The following is a 15,561-nucleotide window of genomic DNA, read 5'->3' on the forward strand; positions in this document are numbered from 1 at the left end:
CGTGTGCATGAATACTATAATTTTTTTACGGTACATTTTTACTAAATAACATGAATACATTCACTGAGTAACTAATGACGTGACCGCCAAAATTGACAAAAGGTCAAAATACCGTGGATAAAATCTACAGAAAATATTCATTCGCTTCCAAACCCGTGACTAAAATACCGAAACCGTCCGCATTGGCTCCCGACTGTGGGTAAGAACTACTACAATACTCCAAACGATATACCTTTTTTACGACATAATCCTGTATTTAACTTTGGTAATAAAGGTCTAACCGCGTTTGGGTTTCTCTTTGTAGCCCTCAATAAATAGATCCGCAATTCCACAATGACGTTCCAGATACGTACTTCGGTGGGTGAGTTTGATAGATCAACCACAGGTGCGGATCAGGAAAAAAAACTCTTTATCTGACTACGCCGAGCCTTCGAAAATTCTTTATTTTCTTTTTCAAGGCTAAAACGGAGTAATACATATATATTTAGTGAACGCGTATTCTTTTGCAACCCTGTTATTATTAGCAAGTACATTTACCTGGGTACAAGTTGAGTTAGAAAAGTCGTTAGCTTTTTCGAAATTTGGCACATTACAATAATATTGGGTGAGAGTTTTTATTTACATTTTATTACATTGCCAAGGACGAACAGTTCGAGCTGGGGCTTCGTCCCTTTCTTTCGTGAGTCGATTAGCAGCACGCGTTTTTCGCACATGCGGTGGTCTTTATTTTAAGGTTACATTATGATTTTCCCACTTGATCTTATATCGACATCCTTTTTCACGGTTTAGTTAGTGGCAACATCTATGTTTTGGTAGCAAAAATCACTTATAATTAAGATAGTCGGTGATAGGTACCGCTAGTATCGCTCCTCACAGTAATTTGTTTTGAAAGGAATTTTAGTTTTATATAACAAAATAAAATGAATGTTTTTTCTCCGCAGATGGCGGTGAGCGTGGCACGACGAAATTGAAGATTTGAATTTACGCGAGACAGCACTTGACAATTTACAGTTATTATTTATTATTATTTTTATTTTAAAAAACATCTGATATTTCCAACGAACACCCATTGCCACGAGGCTACCATTGTTTCAAAGTTCCCTGGTGTGCACATGAGAATTTGTTGTGATGGTTTGCAGATCGTAAGCGGATGTTATTGGTTTGTGATGCGCGCTGATTTAATTGGTTTAAAATGAGATGGATGAGATTGACGCGTTGTTGTTTCCTCTGTCGAAGGAAATGACGTGAGCGTAAATCGCGAGTTCGTTAATATCCTTTTCCAGGAACAGTCTTTTTTTGTAATTCTCTGTACATACTCTGGCCACTTCGTTGTAGTAGGGGGTATGTCCAGTGTCCTGATGGTGTTCCACGAGGGCGCACGATCGTTTACTTAATCTGCAATCGCTTTTGTGTTAAGTTAATCTATCCTTCAGGACTCTGGACGTTTTCCCCGTGTATATCAGATCGCAGTTGTTACACGGTATCTTATATACAAGGTGTGATTGTTTGGTTATGGGGTCACTGTCATTGTTTTGTAAACAATCTCCCTACTGTTTTTGTGCATTTTTGAAAGATTTTTACTTCGGGTTCATTTTTCAACATCTCATTGTCCTCTCTATTTTCTTTCACGTCTGTCTGATTTTTGTTTTGGGAGAGAAGTTTGATAAATGCGTTCTTTTTCAATTCGGTATGCAGACCCGTGCATTTCTGGACGAATCCGTCCGATTTTTTTTCTTAAATAACTCTTTCTGCACGTACTTCGTTTTACAATTTGTTATTTACTTGGCTGTCGTTCGTCCGGTTTGTTTCCCTACTTTATTACATGTCTTTCCTTTTTAGTCGCTACTTCAAATTATAACCAAGGAAAAAGGTAACAATAATAATTATAGAGGTAGAGATAATAATAAACATCAAAACAAGAGACTTAGGAAGGTGATTTTTTATTCACAATAAGCAAAAGAAAGAGAGCATAATGACTAACATTGCGAAGGATTTAAGAGAATTTGCTTGCGTATTCTATAGCGTACTCCAACAGACGCATCTCGCTCAGCCTCATCTGAACCGCCAACCTCATGTGGGGCGATATTTCCTTACCCCCCAAGGAAACATTGTCCTGCGACAGACTCTTTTTGCAGGCAGCCAGCAACAGCTTCAATCTTGTCTCCAAGTACGCCCAGCACTTCTTTCTCAATTCGGCGTCCTCTGTATCGACTACGTCAGCGTCAAGGGAGGCGTCTAGACGCTCTGAAATTGAATGACAGCCATTTTGAAACCTTCCGACCGAACCCACGAAGGACCTTCCATCGTACAAATGCATATAGCTACCTAGAGATATAGAGGAGCTGCCGATAAAATAGGAATTTCCGAAGCAACTATGAAAAATTTTTTGAGAAGATCCATTCAACATACGCATGCGGCGAGATTTAAAATCTCGTTTTTAACCAATGACTTTGTGGTATTGAACGACCAACATGGCCGCTGACAGACCGTCATTAAGTTAGGATGCGCCATTTTTGCGGTAGTATTTTCCCAAAATATGCCTAAATCCCGTCAAATGCCGCCTGCGACGCATCAAGTTTTATCAAAGTAAGGCACTATATTATCTAATAGCCAACTGTGCAAATGTGCGGGATCGCTGCTTTTGTTTCACTTCTTTTTTACGATTATTTCAGAAAACGCCACCTGGTGACAAAGTAAGTAATTGTTCATAGCTTTTTGAATGACTCGTCAGAGATAGAGCAAAAAGATTTAAATTTAATTCTGCTTTGAAATATGTTTAATATAATTTCCTATAACTAAGCAAAGTCCTCGCTACCTTCACTCATCTTAAAAACCGCTAAGAACTTCATCAGCGTGTCGTCTACTGGCGGTTCGTTCCACCTGAGCAAAAATTCCGTCCCTTCTGGGATCTCTAGCTTGCTTAGCAGTCTCTTGCGTTTATCTCGGAGAGGGTCGTTTTTGCTCACGCCCAGATTCAGCCGGTAGGTGTCGTACTGGTTTCCATCGTAGACGAAACTGCAAGATTTCGCATTGTGGTTGTGACGGGGCGGTGGGGTAAAAGGGTGACTTGCCCATTGTGGACGAACATTTCTGCGTTGCTCCTAGGGCCGTAAAATATAAAAATCTGTTCGCCAGCCTTAAAGTCCCTGAGTGCTAAGCACTCGCATCGCTTCATCTCAGGGTTGTAGTCTGTAGTGATCTAAACCGATAGAAACTTGTATAGGGGATAAAGGAGATAAATGAAAACAGATATCGCAAACGGTAAAAACCGCACATAGATGTCTGTCATTGTTCTAACTTTTTTGTGTTTGTTTGAACAGATATGAAAGTTTGTTTTATAAAATCAGTTGCACGGACTTAGATGTCCAAAATAGTCCAACATGAAAGTTAAAGATAGCAACCAGACTGAAAAGAATCAACTTCAGATGAACCATAACAGAAAAGGACTTTGAATGCTGTATGGATTTTTGGCAAGGGATTTTATTTGAAAGGTTAAATTAAAACCTGGAGTCTTCACAGCCAAAATCACAATTTGGCAATAGTATTTGTTTTCTGTCCAGACATTACTTGTTGAAAATTCACAACATTTATTCTATCGAGAAACACAGTAGCAAAATATCAAGGACGCTTACATTCTTGGACAGGCAACTTTAAGTTATTATCGACGATTCAAAAATACGCATGGTTTTACCTAAAAAAATCAAATTTTCAAGCCGTTAAATTCTTCGTAAAAATGAGTTTTGGAAATGTTTTCATCCATTCATCACGATTTTTATTAAAAAATTTAATCCCAGACACCGACATCAGTTTTACGCTGGTTCCTTTTTAATGTGGCGCACTCTGCGCCACGAACACGAACAATAACTAAAGACGAGACGACGGGTGACAAAAAACTGCCTTCAGATGTTTTACCTGCTTTTTGGTAGGTGTTTAAAGTGGTCTCTGTAAACGAAGCATATGTCACCAAATAACTGCCTCACGGCCGACCGTGCAAAAGCAGGTACGACTTGGATAACCGGCTTCAGCACCGCCACAGTTACAATTTATGATCCACTGAGTATGGCTGCAGCAGTAGCAGCTGAAAGCTATGATGTAAAAACCAATTGACCAAGGCCCCAAAAGCCCGAAAAATCGCACTGCTTATATATCACCAAAACGTAGGCACATACCTCTTGTAAAATGGATTTTCATAACAGCGCAGGACGTCGCGTCAACTCATATACTTCTTTAAGAGGATTTTTTTTCACATCACTCACACCGAGGTTGAAATACAGAAAGAATTCGTACAACAGCTGGCAAGATTTAAAAAACGCATATTTTAAAATTAGATTACAAATTTAGTTTTCTCTATATTTAAATTCAATTATCTCACGTATGCCTCCCGAATGCGATCTCCAATCTAGGTTTAGGATAATTACAAAAGTATCAATTTTCGGCTAACCATATTTCAACCAGAGTTAAGAACTGTTACAACATAGCAACAACTTACAATTCCCGCAGTATGATTGCACAGGTCCCACAAAGGTATGAGGGCGTTTGTCGTCTTCGAACCATCTTCCGTAGGTATCATATTCTGCCTCGTCATTACGGTCGACACTGCCCAGCTGGAAATGACTACACTAATAAGACACGGCTTATTATACAGACCGTTTTAAATTGGAAAAATGCATTCCACTGTATTCATTCAAAGCAAAAATAAATGCACGCAACACACTAAGATGATTGTAGGTTTCTTCTGCATCGGGCATGAATTTGTCTTGCATCATGTTATAAAGAACAAATCTAATGGAGCAGCAAAGGTCTTGTTGTGGTGTGATTTTCAGAAAATTCGGGATGACTTCGTGATCTCTACATTGAGATAACAAGAAAATCTTCTAGTTTTAGATTTGTGCACTGGATGTCATCGCCACGTAATTTTTCAAAGAAACTTCCGCAAGCTGTAGAACTTATAGGTAAACTCATTCTGGATTTCTCCTGCGTCATGTATTGACACTGTTTCGCTGACATTTTACCGAACATGGTGGTGGCTTCTTCAGATTGGTCAAACATCAGCAAGACAGAGAACACACAAAAAGTCCAGAACCCCCATAAGTTACTTCGAAAAACTAAATCATTAGAAATTTTCAAAAATGGTATTTAAGTTAAGATACCTGTTCGATATTATTTTCTAAAAACATAATCTAGTAGCCTGGTTCAAGCTTCAAAGTTAACTACGATATTTACTAGTCAAATAAGAGCATAGACAGTCTTCTTAAATATTTGCGTCATTGAACAATTCAAGAAGAAGCGTTAAACGTGACGAGAATCAATATAATTTAAACGATTAAAGAAATTAACGCGGTTTCAAGTGAAAGTGCCAATTTAACAAGTACCTTGTTTATCTAAACAGATATACGGGGTTGTTCGCCATTTAATACAACATTTTATGTATAAATTATTTCACACATCAACAGAAACCAGGCAACAGCGCACTACGAGTATTAATGTTACTTTGACAGTGGCACGTAATGGGAGCGAGTAATTTTTTCATTAAATGTTCTCACTTTCACTCGTTAAAAATATTTACGTATTCCTGCTTGTTGCCGTCGTTGAGGTAAAACATATTTTATTGACTTAACTTGAATCTCAAGTTTTAAAATATAGAATCATGAATACATATTTTCAGTATTTCACATTATCATCGAGAATATTTCACTACGACTTTGAGTATAGCGCAGACAAAAACTTCCTAGAAGTATTAAAAAAAATGGCAAATCTTGTCCTAAAATTGGAATAAATAATCAACAAAATTTTAGAGACGCGCAAGGGGACATTTACGTTTCATTGTGTTGCACTATTCGTATCGAGGCGGAAATATTTGGAGCGCAAAATTATAGAAAGAAAACTTGCTACAAAAAAGTATTTAACTATCTTAAAAATAAAAGAATTTAAGAAGAATGACAAGTCACTCGAACAATCATAATCAATAAAACCGCAAAACGAGAGATACAGAAACTGCTATCTATCATGGATGTTATTTCATAACAAGATAACACTTGGACATCAAAAGACGTATGCAAAAAAGTGAACAGGACTCATTAGAATTAGACCAATATATGTGGGTCGCAGGACCTTAACCGATTCATTAAAGCAGTTTTTTATATATATTAAAAAGCGTCTTCGTTTCTCCGAAAGCGCTGAAAAACCACCAAGAATAAATTATGGGTTTTACTTTAATAAGACAGAATTTCTGAAAAATAAGTCAGAATTTCTAACATAAGAATATCGAAAGGAACAGTGCCAATTGAAAACATAAACTAGGTTTTTTAAACTATAACCTATATTTTCAACGCTTTGGTACACTTTTTTCTCACACATTGTTGACACATTTTTGGGGTTGGATTTAGTTAAGTGTGCATTAGGCACCATTTTTAAATATTAACTGGAATAGTTTAGGAAGCATTTTAATGGTCTAGCAAAGGAAAAATCTCCTCTAGCCTAAATCTCAGTGGAAAAAGCCCTTTATCCTGTAAACTTTTATGTAGCCCTAAAACGAGAGAACAGATGACACCGGTACGGAAAAGAAAGTGCCCCCGTAGAGAGCGACGGGTTGATTAAAAACCAATGCATCTCTTTTTGAATAAATCGATCCCTATATACAGTGAAAGTTTTGAATATCGACGGCCGGGCGCGAGCTGCGGAAGTCGTCTTCTTCGCATCTGCCCATATATCGACTCGTTTCACGTCGCTCGCCGACCGAGATGCAAAGTCGATTTCGCGCGTCAACACGGATTTCTTTTCTCGACGCGCGTCCCGCGACGATGACCTTGGGAAAGTCGCGTCCAAATTTACAATCGGAATTAGTAAAAAAAAAGCGAATGTTGCGTTTCAACGGTCCCACAATATACTTTCTCCTAAAGTGAAGTTCACGCGCGGCCTTTTGTTTTTCCACCGAGCACGCCATACGAATTATTTCTACCTGGCAAAACAATCTCGATACTCGTCGCATGTCCGAATCCGAATGACGCTGCATACAAATCGATAGGGTTCGGGTCCTAAACGTAACGATCATATATCAACTATAACGACTCGCCCGTTTATTGGCTTTAAAAAAATCAAAAACATTGGTTTGTATTTACGTAGACAAGTAACAATGTATGTATATTAAGGCATTCTTAAATAAAACAAACGAGCATTACAGGAATGCTCCATTTCCGATGGCTGTGAGTTTGGAAATCAATGCCTGACAGATTTATGACATCTAACTTATCATTTTTTACGGTTATTGTTACTTTAGTACAAAAATTACAATAATGCAGAAAATACTATTAGCAAATGGAACAAATGAAAAAGATAATTTACTGTTACATTAATTGCCCAACTAACGGTCCCCAAATTTTCAAATTCTTCTATTATTTTTTTCAAATGTTTCAAATATAATAATATAACACCGTTATAGAACAATATACCGGGTTAGTAAAAAGTATCGGAACGCTTAAATACTTCCAAAACTGCCAAAGCTGGAACGATAAAAAATACCTGGGGGTTTTTACACATACAAAATTCAAATATGAAAACAGCAATATTGTTAGATTTGTCATTTCCACGTTGCACGTCATAATTTTCTTGCTCTATTTACTTTTGTTTGTTTTGTTTTGTTTCTATCGCTTAGTGAGCTACGGCAGTAAAAAGTATCGGAACCAGGGCTGGGCTGATTTTAATTTTGTTTTTTTTTAATTTGAAATCATAACTTAAATCAAACTCCTATTTTTTGTTATCTTTTTTTTTATTGAGACCAACACAAAAAGCACAACGTAAAAATATTTTCAACAATAAAAAGTAAACACAACTCTTTTCAAAAATTAGTTAAATAACATAATAACGTACACTTTATGCTTCTGCATTTTCGTTGTATAGTTTGAACAAAAATACTAATTTTCCCCCTTTTTCTATCCCAATCCTATTCCTTATGCCTGAGTGTACACAACCAAAAGTGATGCTAGTGAGGAAGCAGATGCACACAGGCACAGTTTGATTATTGGTTCAACTTTTACTAATTACTAATGGCAAAAGTCCAGTGTTTCCATATAAATTATTTATTGTTTCTAAAGGCAGATTATTTTGTTCTTGTGTTTACTCATATTTTTGCTTTTGAGGGTTCAACATATCGGCTATAAAACGATATGGCGTATTTTTGATAAAGGTAATTCTACAACATTCAAGAAAATATATTGTAACTGTTTCCACTGCTGCACAGCATCTGAGATAGTAGCGTTTTCCTCTGCAAAATATCAAGAGCCACCGATATTGCTCTTAAAATGCTTAAATATTCTGGGTGCTGTATGTTTATGTCCAATATTTCACACCTTTTGGTAGATGGTCGAATCAATTTGGTTTTTGTTTTCTTCACAGATTTTTCATAATATATTCCACTGAGTGACGTACACCATTAGACCAATCAGCAACGTATCACACATCACTTGGAAAGCTTTGTATTGACTGAATTTCGCTTTAGCTAGATGATTATCGCGAAAATACTTAACGATTTGTTCTGACAGAGAAGAAAAACGTTTTGCCTTTTCCTCCTCACAGATGTCATCTATAGGGCTTGTTGATAATATTTTTCTTGGTGGCGGCTTATAGCCAGGTCATAATAAGTGAATAGCTTTTTTTACTTCAGAGTTTTCAATGCATCGAAAACTCGAACTAGTAGCAAAAATTTTAATTTTAATTTTATCGTTCCAGCTGTGGCAGAGTTTTGGAGATATTTAAGCGTACTGGTACTTTTTACTGAAGAAGCGGTGTTGCCGTAGCTCAGTAATTAATAAAAACAGAATTTTAAAACAAGCCCTTGCGAAAATTGTAAATGCATAATTAATTGCAACAAAAATAAATAGGGCATTAAAATAAGAAAGTTATTTGCCTACGAAAATACATGCATCCTGTAGATATAACAAAATAACATCGTAAAAGCATACATGAATTCAAAAACTTTTTTTGTGTTTAAGTTTTTCTTTATGTTGTACAGGTTCTGAGATAAGGTGTGATAAAACATAAAACACAAAAATGCATTTCAAACGAACATTCATTTATTTAAACGCTGGGTTAATTTTTAAGGCAACATTAATAAAATTAGTTTTTAATCTAATTATGAGGAAATGCTGCTTTTTATTTTAACAGTTAGTTTTTCGGTCAATTCGGTTTCGCGGCATTCGGGTGACATGGAATAACATTACACTCATTATAAAAGAAAATAATTACGAAAAATAAAATATTGATTCCGACAGTGGGGAAAGTGCCGCCGGAAAATAAATTATTCTCTTTTAATCTAAACGAAAAATGTGAAATACTACTTTTATTATCAGCGACGCTTCAAAAGCTTGCACATAATACCTCGTTGTTCCTTTGTATTGCCTATAATTGCCACGCATTTCCATAAATTGCCTAATATTTTCCCGTACTCGCAGCCTCGCAATTTCGCGTACTACTTTATACTTTAAATGGTCACACACAACTCCGACAATCTTACGATTTGACCTATACTACCCTCAAACAAATATCTCATACTGATTCCTATGTCCACCGAATTACCCAAATAATTTAGTCTGTACTGCCTGGATACGAGACAGCGTACTGCCTAGCAGTTTTGCCTAATTCATATAGTCCAATATTGGTCCGATTTAACCCATACTGCCCCTAACGAATACCCCCTACTGTCTCGTATGTCCCGCGTATTACCACTACAATTTAACCCGTACTGCCTTGTCATGAGACCCCATTCTGGCTCGCAGTTTTGCATTCTAAGAAAAACTACCCAATTATTTAGCCCATACTGCCACGAAACAAATAAATTTTATTATTATATTATACGCGCAGTAAACAAAATGTTACGAAACGCGGCCAATTTTTTCAATGCGCCCACCGAAGAAAGCGGCGTGTGCTGGACAGCGACCGCTCCCGCGTTTTGATCATTTAGAAAGAGACATTAACCGTATGGTACCAAGCCGATTTCTTGTCAGAAGTGCGCCAACACGCGTACGCACGGTACCGTTGAACGGTCGTACCGCGATGAAGTGGTCGAGTATACTCGTGATGCTTGTGTTTGGGGTAGCTTTTGGGTCTCGCGCCATCCCCGACGACATCGGCGGCGGGGGCGCGGTCACGGAGGCGCCCTCTCGTTCGGTCAAAGTAAGCGAGACGTTTAATCGACCATATACAGGGTGTCGGAGTGTTGCGAAGCGAAACTGCGTGAAGAATAAAAGAATACATCCAGTGGGGTGATTTTTTCCGTTTCGACAAACGTTTAAAATATATTTCTATAATTACGGCCCTAATTATTTTTATTAAGCTTTTATCTCTTTTAACTTTTGGTAACATCTACCCCGACACGTTTGGATATGTCGATTGGTATTATAAATTGTACCCTTTTTGATAGACGAAAATTTTATACAGTGTGTCCCAAATTTGAGATACGCCGGCATATCATATCAAATGCTTCCTTAATTTAACTGAAAATAACAAAAGTATAAATGTGCAGATTTTAAAAAGGACAAAATTGTCAGTTCCGCCACGTTGGACTTTTTTTAAAAGGAAAAGAAACAATAGCAAACATAAATTAATTGACTTCTTTTGAGCAATTAAAAGAAACTTAAGATATTTTGAAATTTCTTGATTAATCTCCAATATTTGAAACATTGTGTAGAGCGTCGACTAACAGTTTTGGTTAGTTACTTAGACTTAAGCAGTTTAACCGTGCATCGGCAACACGTCTGTAAAAAATCATGCATGACAAATCAAATCACGCACAATATTTTTCAAAAGACCTTCAATTCATATATTTTTTACAAAATGACAAATGTTGAACAAACTATTAAACAGCCAACGGCTTAAACTATTACTAAATCTGGGCATATAGTGGCCGGGAGGACGAAAAAATTGGATCGCCTCAGACGTCAATATTTTTCGAAGAGAAATAAATGATCTTCCGCACATGCCCCTAAATTTTGCACACATGTGCCACTTTCTTTCTAAACAGCGGCCTCCACAGACTTTACTCATTTTTCGCTGCACACTTAACAGGATCTGTTCATATTCCGAGAACATGCTGTGCTAACAAGACCACTGAAACTGATAAACTGTCAGCGAACACGTTGGTCGTTGAAAGCCGCTAAAAATGACATTGAATTGTTCCCGCGTTTTTTACGATGGCTTCAAACGTTTCCGTAGTATCAGCATAGGCTGTATATACATCTAGTAGTTATATGAAAAAAGTACTCAACGACGTCATATTTTTAATTCAAGACACGCTTTATATAACTGGTTAGGTCATGAAAGTGGAACTACCCTTGTTACAGCGTCACTTGTAATTTCGATTTAATCTTTTGTTCGAGTTTCATTCGAGATCGCTAACAACTCCTTTCCCAGGACTTGCCACCAATCGACATACAAAATATCGCGGAACACCGCCAATACGTCGAGAGGCCAGCGCCGAAAAGAAGAAGACTTCGTAAACGCAAAAAAAAACCGCCGCCCACCGTGACGACGGAAGAACCCGAGGAAATCGCCACGTTGCCGCTACAACCCGATGACGAACAGTCCAATTACGACCTCAAATCGATCCTCAAACGAAACGGCGGTCTGAGCCTGAGCGAGATCCTCCAGAAAAAAAACCTGACGCTCGTCGAACTACTGCGTGGCAACAAAAAAGCGATCTCCGCGCTGACTGCGCCCATCGACCGCAACTACGATTCATCCGAGCAGACAACGTCGTCGCCAGAACTTGCAACCGAACGTAGGATATTCGTGCCGTACCACCCCATATATTACACGTCGGTAGACGTCAAGCTGCCGCCGTTCGAGGTGTCTTCGACGACGACCTCCACAGCGAAACCGCAACCTCGTCGAAAAACTAAACCGCCGAAAATCGACGCCGCCGGCGACATCTACCGATACAACGGCGCGAACGACACGGACCACGGCCCGTTGAAATTATCGATCGGGTTTGAAGAGGTTAGGACGCAACCGACGACGACGGCGACGAAGGAAAACGAGAAAATAAAACCGTTAACGGCGAGGGACGAGATAATGTCGATTATGGAGCGACCAGACGAGCGCGATCGGATACTGCGTGTCCTGCAGCTCAGAAACATGACGGTCGAGGAACTGATCGAGCAGAGAGAGCGCGGCTCGAGCCAGATCCATCTCGCCGACATTTTTCACAACGACGACAAGGAACCAGAACCCGACGTGGTGCACGTAGTGTCAGAGACTGGGGTCGACTTCGAGACGATGATGGCGGAAGAGACGGGCGACCTTCCGGCGTTAAACAGGCGCCAAAAGATACCGCAGTCAGTCACGATCGTAACGACTACAAGCTTTCCGTCAGTAAAAATCGAAACCGTAAAGGGGACCGCCGAAATTTACGCAGATACATTTCGTTACGGCGACGATGCAGAAATGGTGATTTTAGAGAGTAACCTATTGGAAGCAGACCGCAACCTCGACAATACGGAGGCTAAATTGTACTTGACGAGTGAGCAGCTCCAACTAGACGACGAAACGTACGTGTATTTGCCGTCGGGGGTAAAGTCTGCCGTTTTGGCCAGTATGGCGATCGCGGGACTATCAGTGCTGGTGTTTCTCGCGGTTATGTTTGGGTTCCGCTGGGCCGGAGTCAAGACGGTAAATTACCGGTGGGGCGACAAGACGGGCGCGACACCATTTTTCGAAACGCAGCGGCGGAACATAAAACATTTTGTAGTGGGAACGTTGGGGAAGAGTTACTGCAAGAGCCCCGCGCACAGGCCCAACGCGTGGCAGAGCAAAGCGCAGCAACCATTTTAGATTATGAATGTTATTTATTAACACACATCCGAACACGCCAAAAAGAAAATTGAGAAATCAGAAAATATTCAGAGAAAAAACAGTGTCTGATATTCTGAACAATTCTGCCAAATTAAAAACAGTGGACCAAAATTAATTAACCCACAATTTTAATTAATTGTTTTTGCAATACCATGATTGTAGAAACATTTATTTAAATGTTAAAAATTTTGTTGAAACTATATTGAAACTTCGAATTTTGTTGGCAATATCGGTCATCGAAAAATAACTGTCTGTAATTGTGAAGAGTGTCTTCACTGGTCAACAAAAAAACAACTACGACTCATTCATGGTCCCAAGACATATTTATTTATTAAAACTTCATGAGTTTTGAAAACATGTTTGAATTTTTCGCAAGTTTTTTTTTAGAGTGTGTATGTGTGTGTGACGCCATTGTTATATATTTATTTATTGACATACCCAAAGATTATTTAAAACATGTTATAGGAGAAATAAAAAGTTATTATTTTATGTTATTCTTACTGATACACTTCAAAGGGGCGATAAAAAAAAAAAAATATGCTCACCAATAGTCCCTAAAACAGAACCGATTCCTCAACAAAACAGTCAGCGGGTCATCACCATTCTTAAAGATCTTGAACAATATCGCATAGTGTTTGGCGACGCTTTGAATTAGCTTGAAAGCCATGTCTTGAGTGGGACTTCCCTGCAACTTTTGTAGTTCATCATGGGAAAAATATAAAACTGTCGTATAAGCCTTGGGCAATATATCAATGTAGGGTTTCCAGAAAGAAGCGGCTGAATATTTCTCTACAAGCAAGTACATCGCCAAAAGAACATTGGTCATTGTGCCAAGTGGCCCCATTTTTCTGGTTAATTCCTCGAGCACATTCACATGGGCGTTTTCGACTGACAAAACCAGCCTTTTGGGGACGCTAATAATCAAGGACGACTCCGCCACGTCTGTATCCGCTTTTATGCCCAAATCATAACCATCAAATTTGCTAATTGAACAGCCGTTCAATTCACCACCGTTGTCGCTAAACCACTGCATAAACTTCGTTAAAACCTCGGGCGATGTCCGATCCACTGTTGACTTGCAGCTGCCTCTAGCGGCTTTGTCTTCCAATTGTTTGACCCTTTCGATAAGTGCGTTTACCTGTTCGTGGTTTTTTGGCGCTGGTGAACCTATTTTCTTTGGCATGATCGCAATTAACAGCTCGTTTATACTATCTAGTAGTTGCTTTTCTTGTTTCGCATTTTTCTGTTTCCATGTCGGTGTTTTCTTTGCACTTTTGCTTCCGTTTAACTTGGGATCCATTTTAGAGTATTTAAAGCATAGAGGTTATTTTTGTTATGTTCCATGGGCCAATTTTGCCAGAATCATTTGACCAATTAACAATAACAAACGAACTTCGATAGAAAACGCGCGAGGAATGCCTTCTTGATGCGAAATGTCTTAAAACTAACCAAAACTATAATGCGGTTGGCTATTCACACATTGGCACTAACCAACACGACTTCACAAGGAGGTGTTGGTTTGACTCATTTAACTCTTAGATAATATAGTGGACATACTACAATAAAAATTGATACGCCGAAGGAGACATTGATATTTTCGTAGAGAAGGTTATGATTTTTCGCGCAAACCTCTACATTTCACCCACTTTGCGCCATTTTCTTTGTAAACAGCGATTTCCACACACATAACTCGTTTTCTCAGAATATTTAACGCGATATACGCAAATTATGAGAATACACTACCGTAAAAATGCCATATACAAACTAAGGACGGTCTGTCAGCGGCGTCAGTAGTTCGGCCATTAATAAAAAACGAGATTTTAAATCTCGCGCATGCGACCCTCTCAAGAAAATTTTCATAGTTGCTTCATAAGTTCCTGTATTATGGACATGGGCAGCTCTTCTATATCTCCAGTAACTATATGGTTTGCCCATTACCTCCTATATCATATTGTTACCAAATTTTAAACTGGGTTTTCCATCATATTGTAGAAGTCTTGTTGCCTTGACGTGTTCAATTTATTTGAAATATCCGCTAAAGCAGCTTGGCTGAATAGCAATACGTGGCGTACGATAAATTTGCAATCCAGACATTTTAAAGCGGCGTCCTGAGAACTGCTAGAGCTACTTTCACTGCGTGAACCTCCAAGAGCGATGTTACTTTTTTTTTATTATCTTACTACTTTATTTGGCCCTGCAACACGGGCCAGCTTACAAAAAAGTAGTTTGACTGATGGCAAAAAACGGCCTCCCCGCCCCACCAAGGGTCGTCTGGCCTTTAACCGGCGTGGAAGATAAACAGCGGGACCGACAACGATTACACACCTTAAAACCTTCACAAAACACACACAATTGAAACCGATATCAAAACTTTACGGGACGATTACAATGGATTCTGCCGGAAGCGAGCAGGGATTAAATGCTCACGACAGTATCAAGAGCGAGGTAAATCGCCCGTTTCTGCTTTTAGAAGTTGACATCAACGATTACAAAACACGTTAAAAATATCCCGGAAAAAAGTAATTTTTATAGGACAAGCAAAATAACTTTTGTGGTAATACAATTGCTCCTACACTCCCTTAAAAAATGACTTAGACCAATAAAAGTGCGCGATCAGAAACGATCGACACTAATTGGCTAGATTTAATGTTGTCAGGTCAGTCAGTTGTCATACACATTACACACAGCTGTTAAAATACAGCAGTATTGTTTTTTTTT

At 38.7% G+C, this 15,561-nt stretch overlaps 2 protein-coding genes across 3 annotated transcripts; one reads left to right on the forward strand and one right to left on the reverse strand.

Annotated features, from left to right (window-relative positions):
• Positions 1 to 1,929: 1,929 nt before the first annotated feature.
• Positions 1,930 to 15,234, reverse strand: LOC132704679 (actin-histidine N-methyltransferase). 2 transcript variants are annotated; one of them, XM_060674844.1, is made up of 5 exons: positions 13,389 to 15,234; positions 4,490 to 4,604; positions 3,072 to 3,199; positions 2,816 to 3,015; positions 1,930 to 2,325 (listed from the first exon to the last, which is right to left on the reverse strand). In XM_060674844.1, the coding sequence occupies exons 1-5, from the start codon at positions 14,141 to 14,143 to the stop codon at positions 1,994 to 1,996; spliced, it is 1,530 nt and encodes a 509-aa protein (XP_060530827.1). In that variant the 5' UTR covers positions 14,144 to 15,234; the 3' UTR covers positions 1,930 to 1,993. The 2 variants fall into 2 exon arrangements, with proteins under 2 accessions (XP_060530827.1, XP_060530828.1); XM_060674845.1 differs by having other exon boundaries at positions 1,930 to 2,244; positions 13,389 to 15,229.
• Positions 4,612 to 13,332, forward strand: LOC132704678 (uncharacterized). The gene is made up of 2 exons (XM_060674843.1): positions 4,612 to 10,167; positions 11,404 to 13,332. The coding sequence occupies exons 1-2, from the start codon at positions 9,892 to 9,894 to the stop codon at positions 12,820 to 12,822; spliced, it is 1,695 nt and encodes a 564-aa protein (XP_060530826.1). The 5' UTR covers positions 4,612 to 9,891; the 3' UTR covers positions 12,823 to 13,332.
• Positions 15,235 to 15,561: the final 327 nt, after the last annotated feature.

The sequence above is a fragment of the Cylas formicarius genome, unplaced genomic scaffold, assembly GCF_029955315.1.
Source record: "Cylas formicarius isolate icCylForm1 unplaced genomic scaffold, icCylForm1.1 PGA_scaffold_7__23_contigs__length_41026272, whole genome shotgun sequence".
Lineage (NCBI taxonomy): Eukaryota > Metazoa > Arthropoda > Insecta > Coleoptera > Brentidae > Cylas > Cylas formicarius.

What these genes read in the sequence shown, in the direction of transcription:
- LOC132704678 (XM_060674843.1), top strand. Translation starts at nt 9,892, where the DNA reads ATGCGCCCACCGAAGAAAGCGGCGTGTGCTGGACAGCGACCGCTCCCG. An exon ending in CGCCCTCTCGTTCGGTCAAA is followed by an intron (nt 10,168 to 11,403) that starts GTAAGCGAGACG and finishes CTCCTTTCCCAG; the next exon opens with GACTTGCCACCAATCGACAT.
- LOC132704679 (XM_060674844.1), bottom strand. Translation starts at nt 14,143, where the DNA reads ATGGATCCCAAGTTAAACGGAAGCAAAAGTGCAAAGAAAACACCGACA. An exon ending in GAAATGTTCGTCCACAATGG is followed by an intron (nt 3,016 to 3,071) that starts GCAAGTCACCCT and finishes GAAATCTTGCAG; the next exon opens with TTTCGTCTACGATGGAAACC. An exon ending in GGTTTTTAAGATGAGTGAAG is followed by an intron (nt 2,326 to 2,815) that starts GTAGCGAGGACT and finishes CTATATCTCTAG; the next exon opens with GTAGCTATATGCATTTGTAC.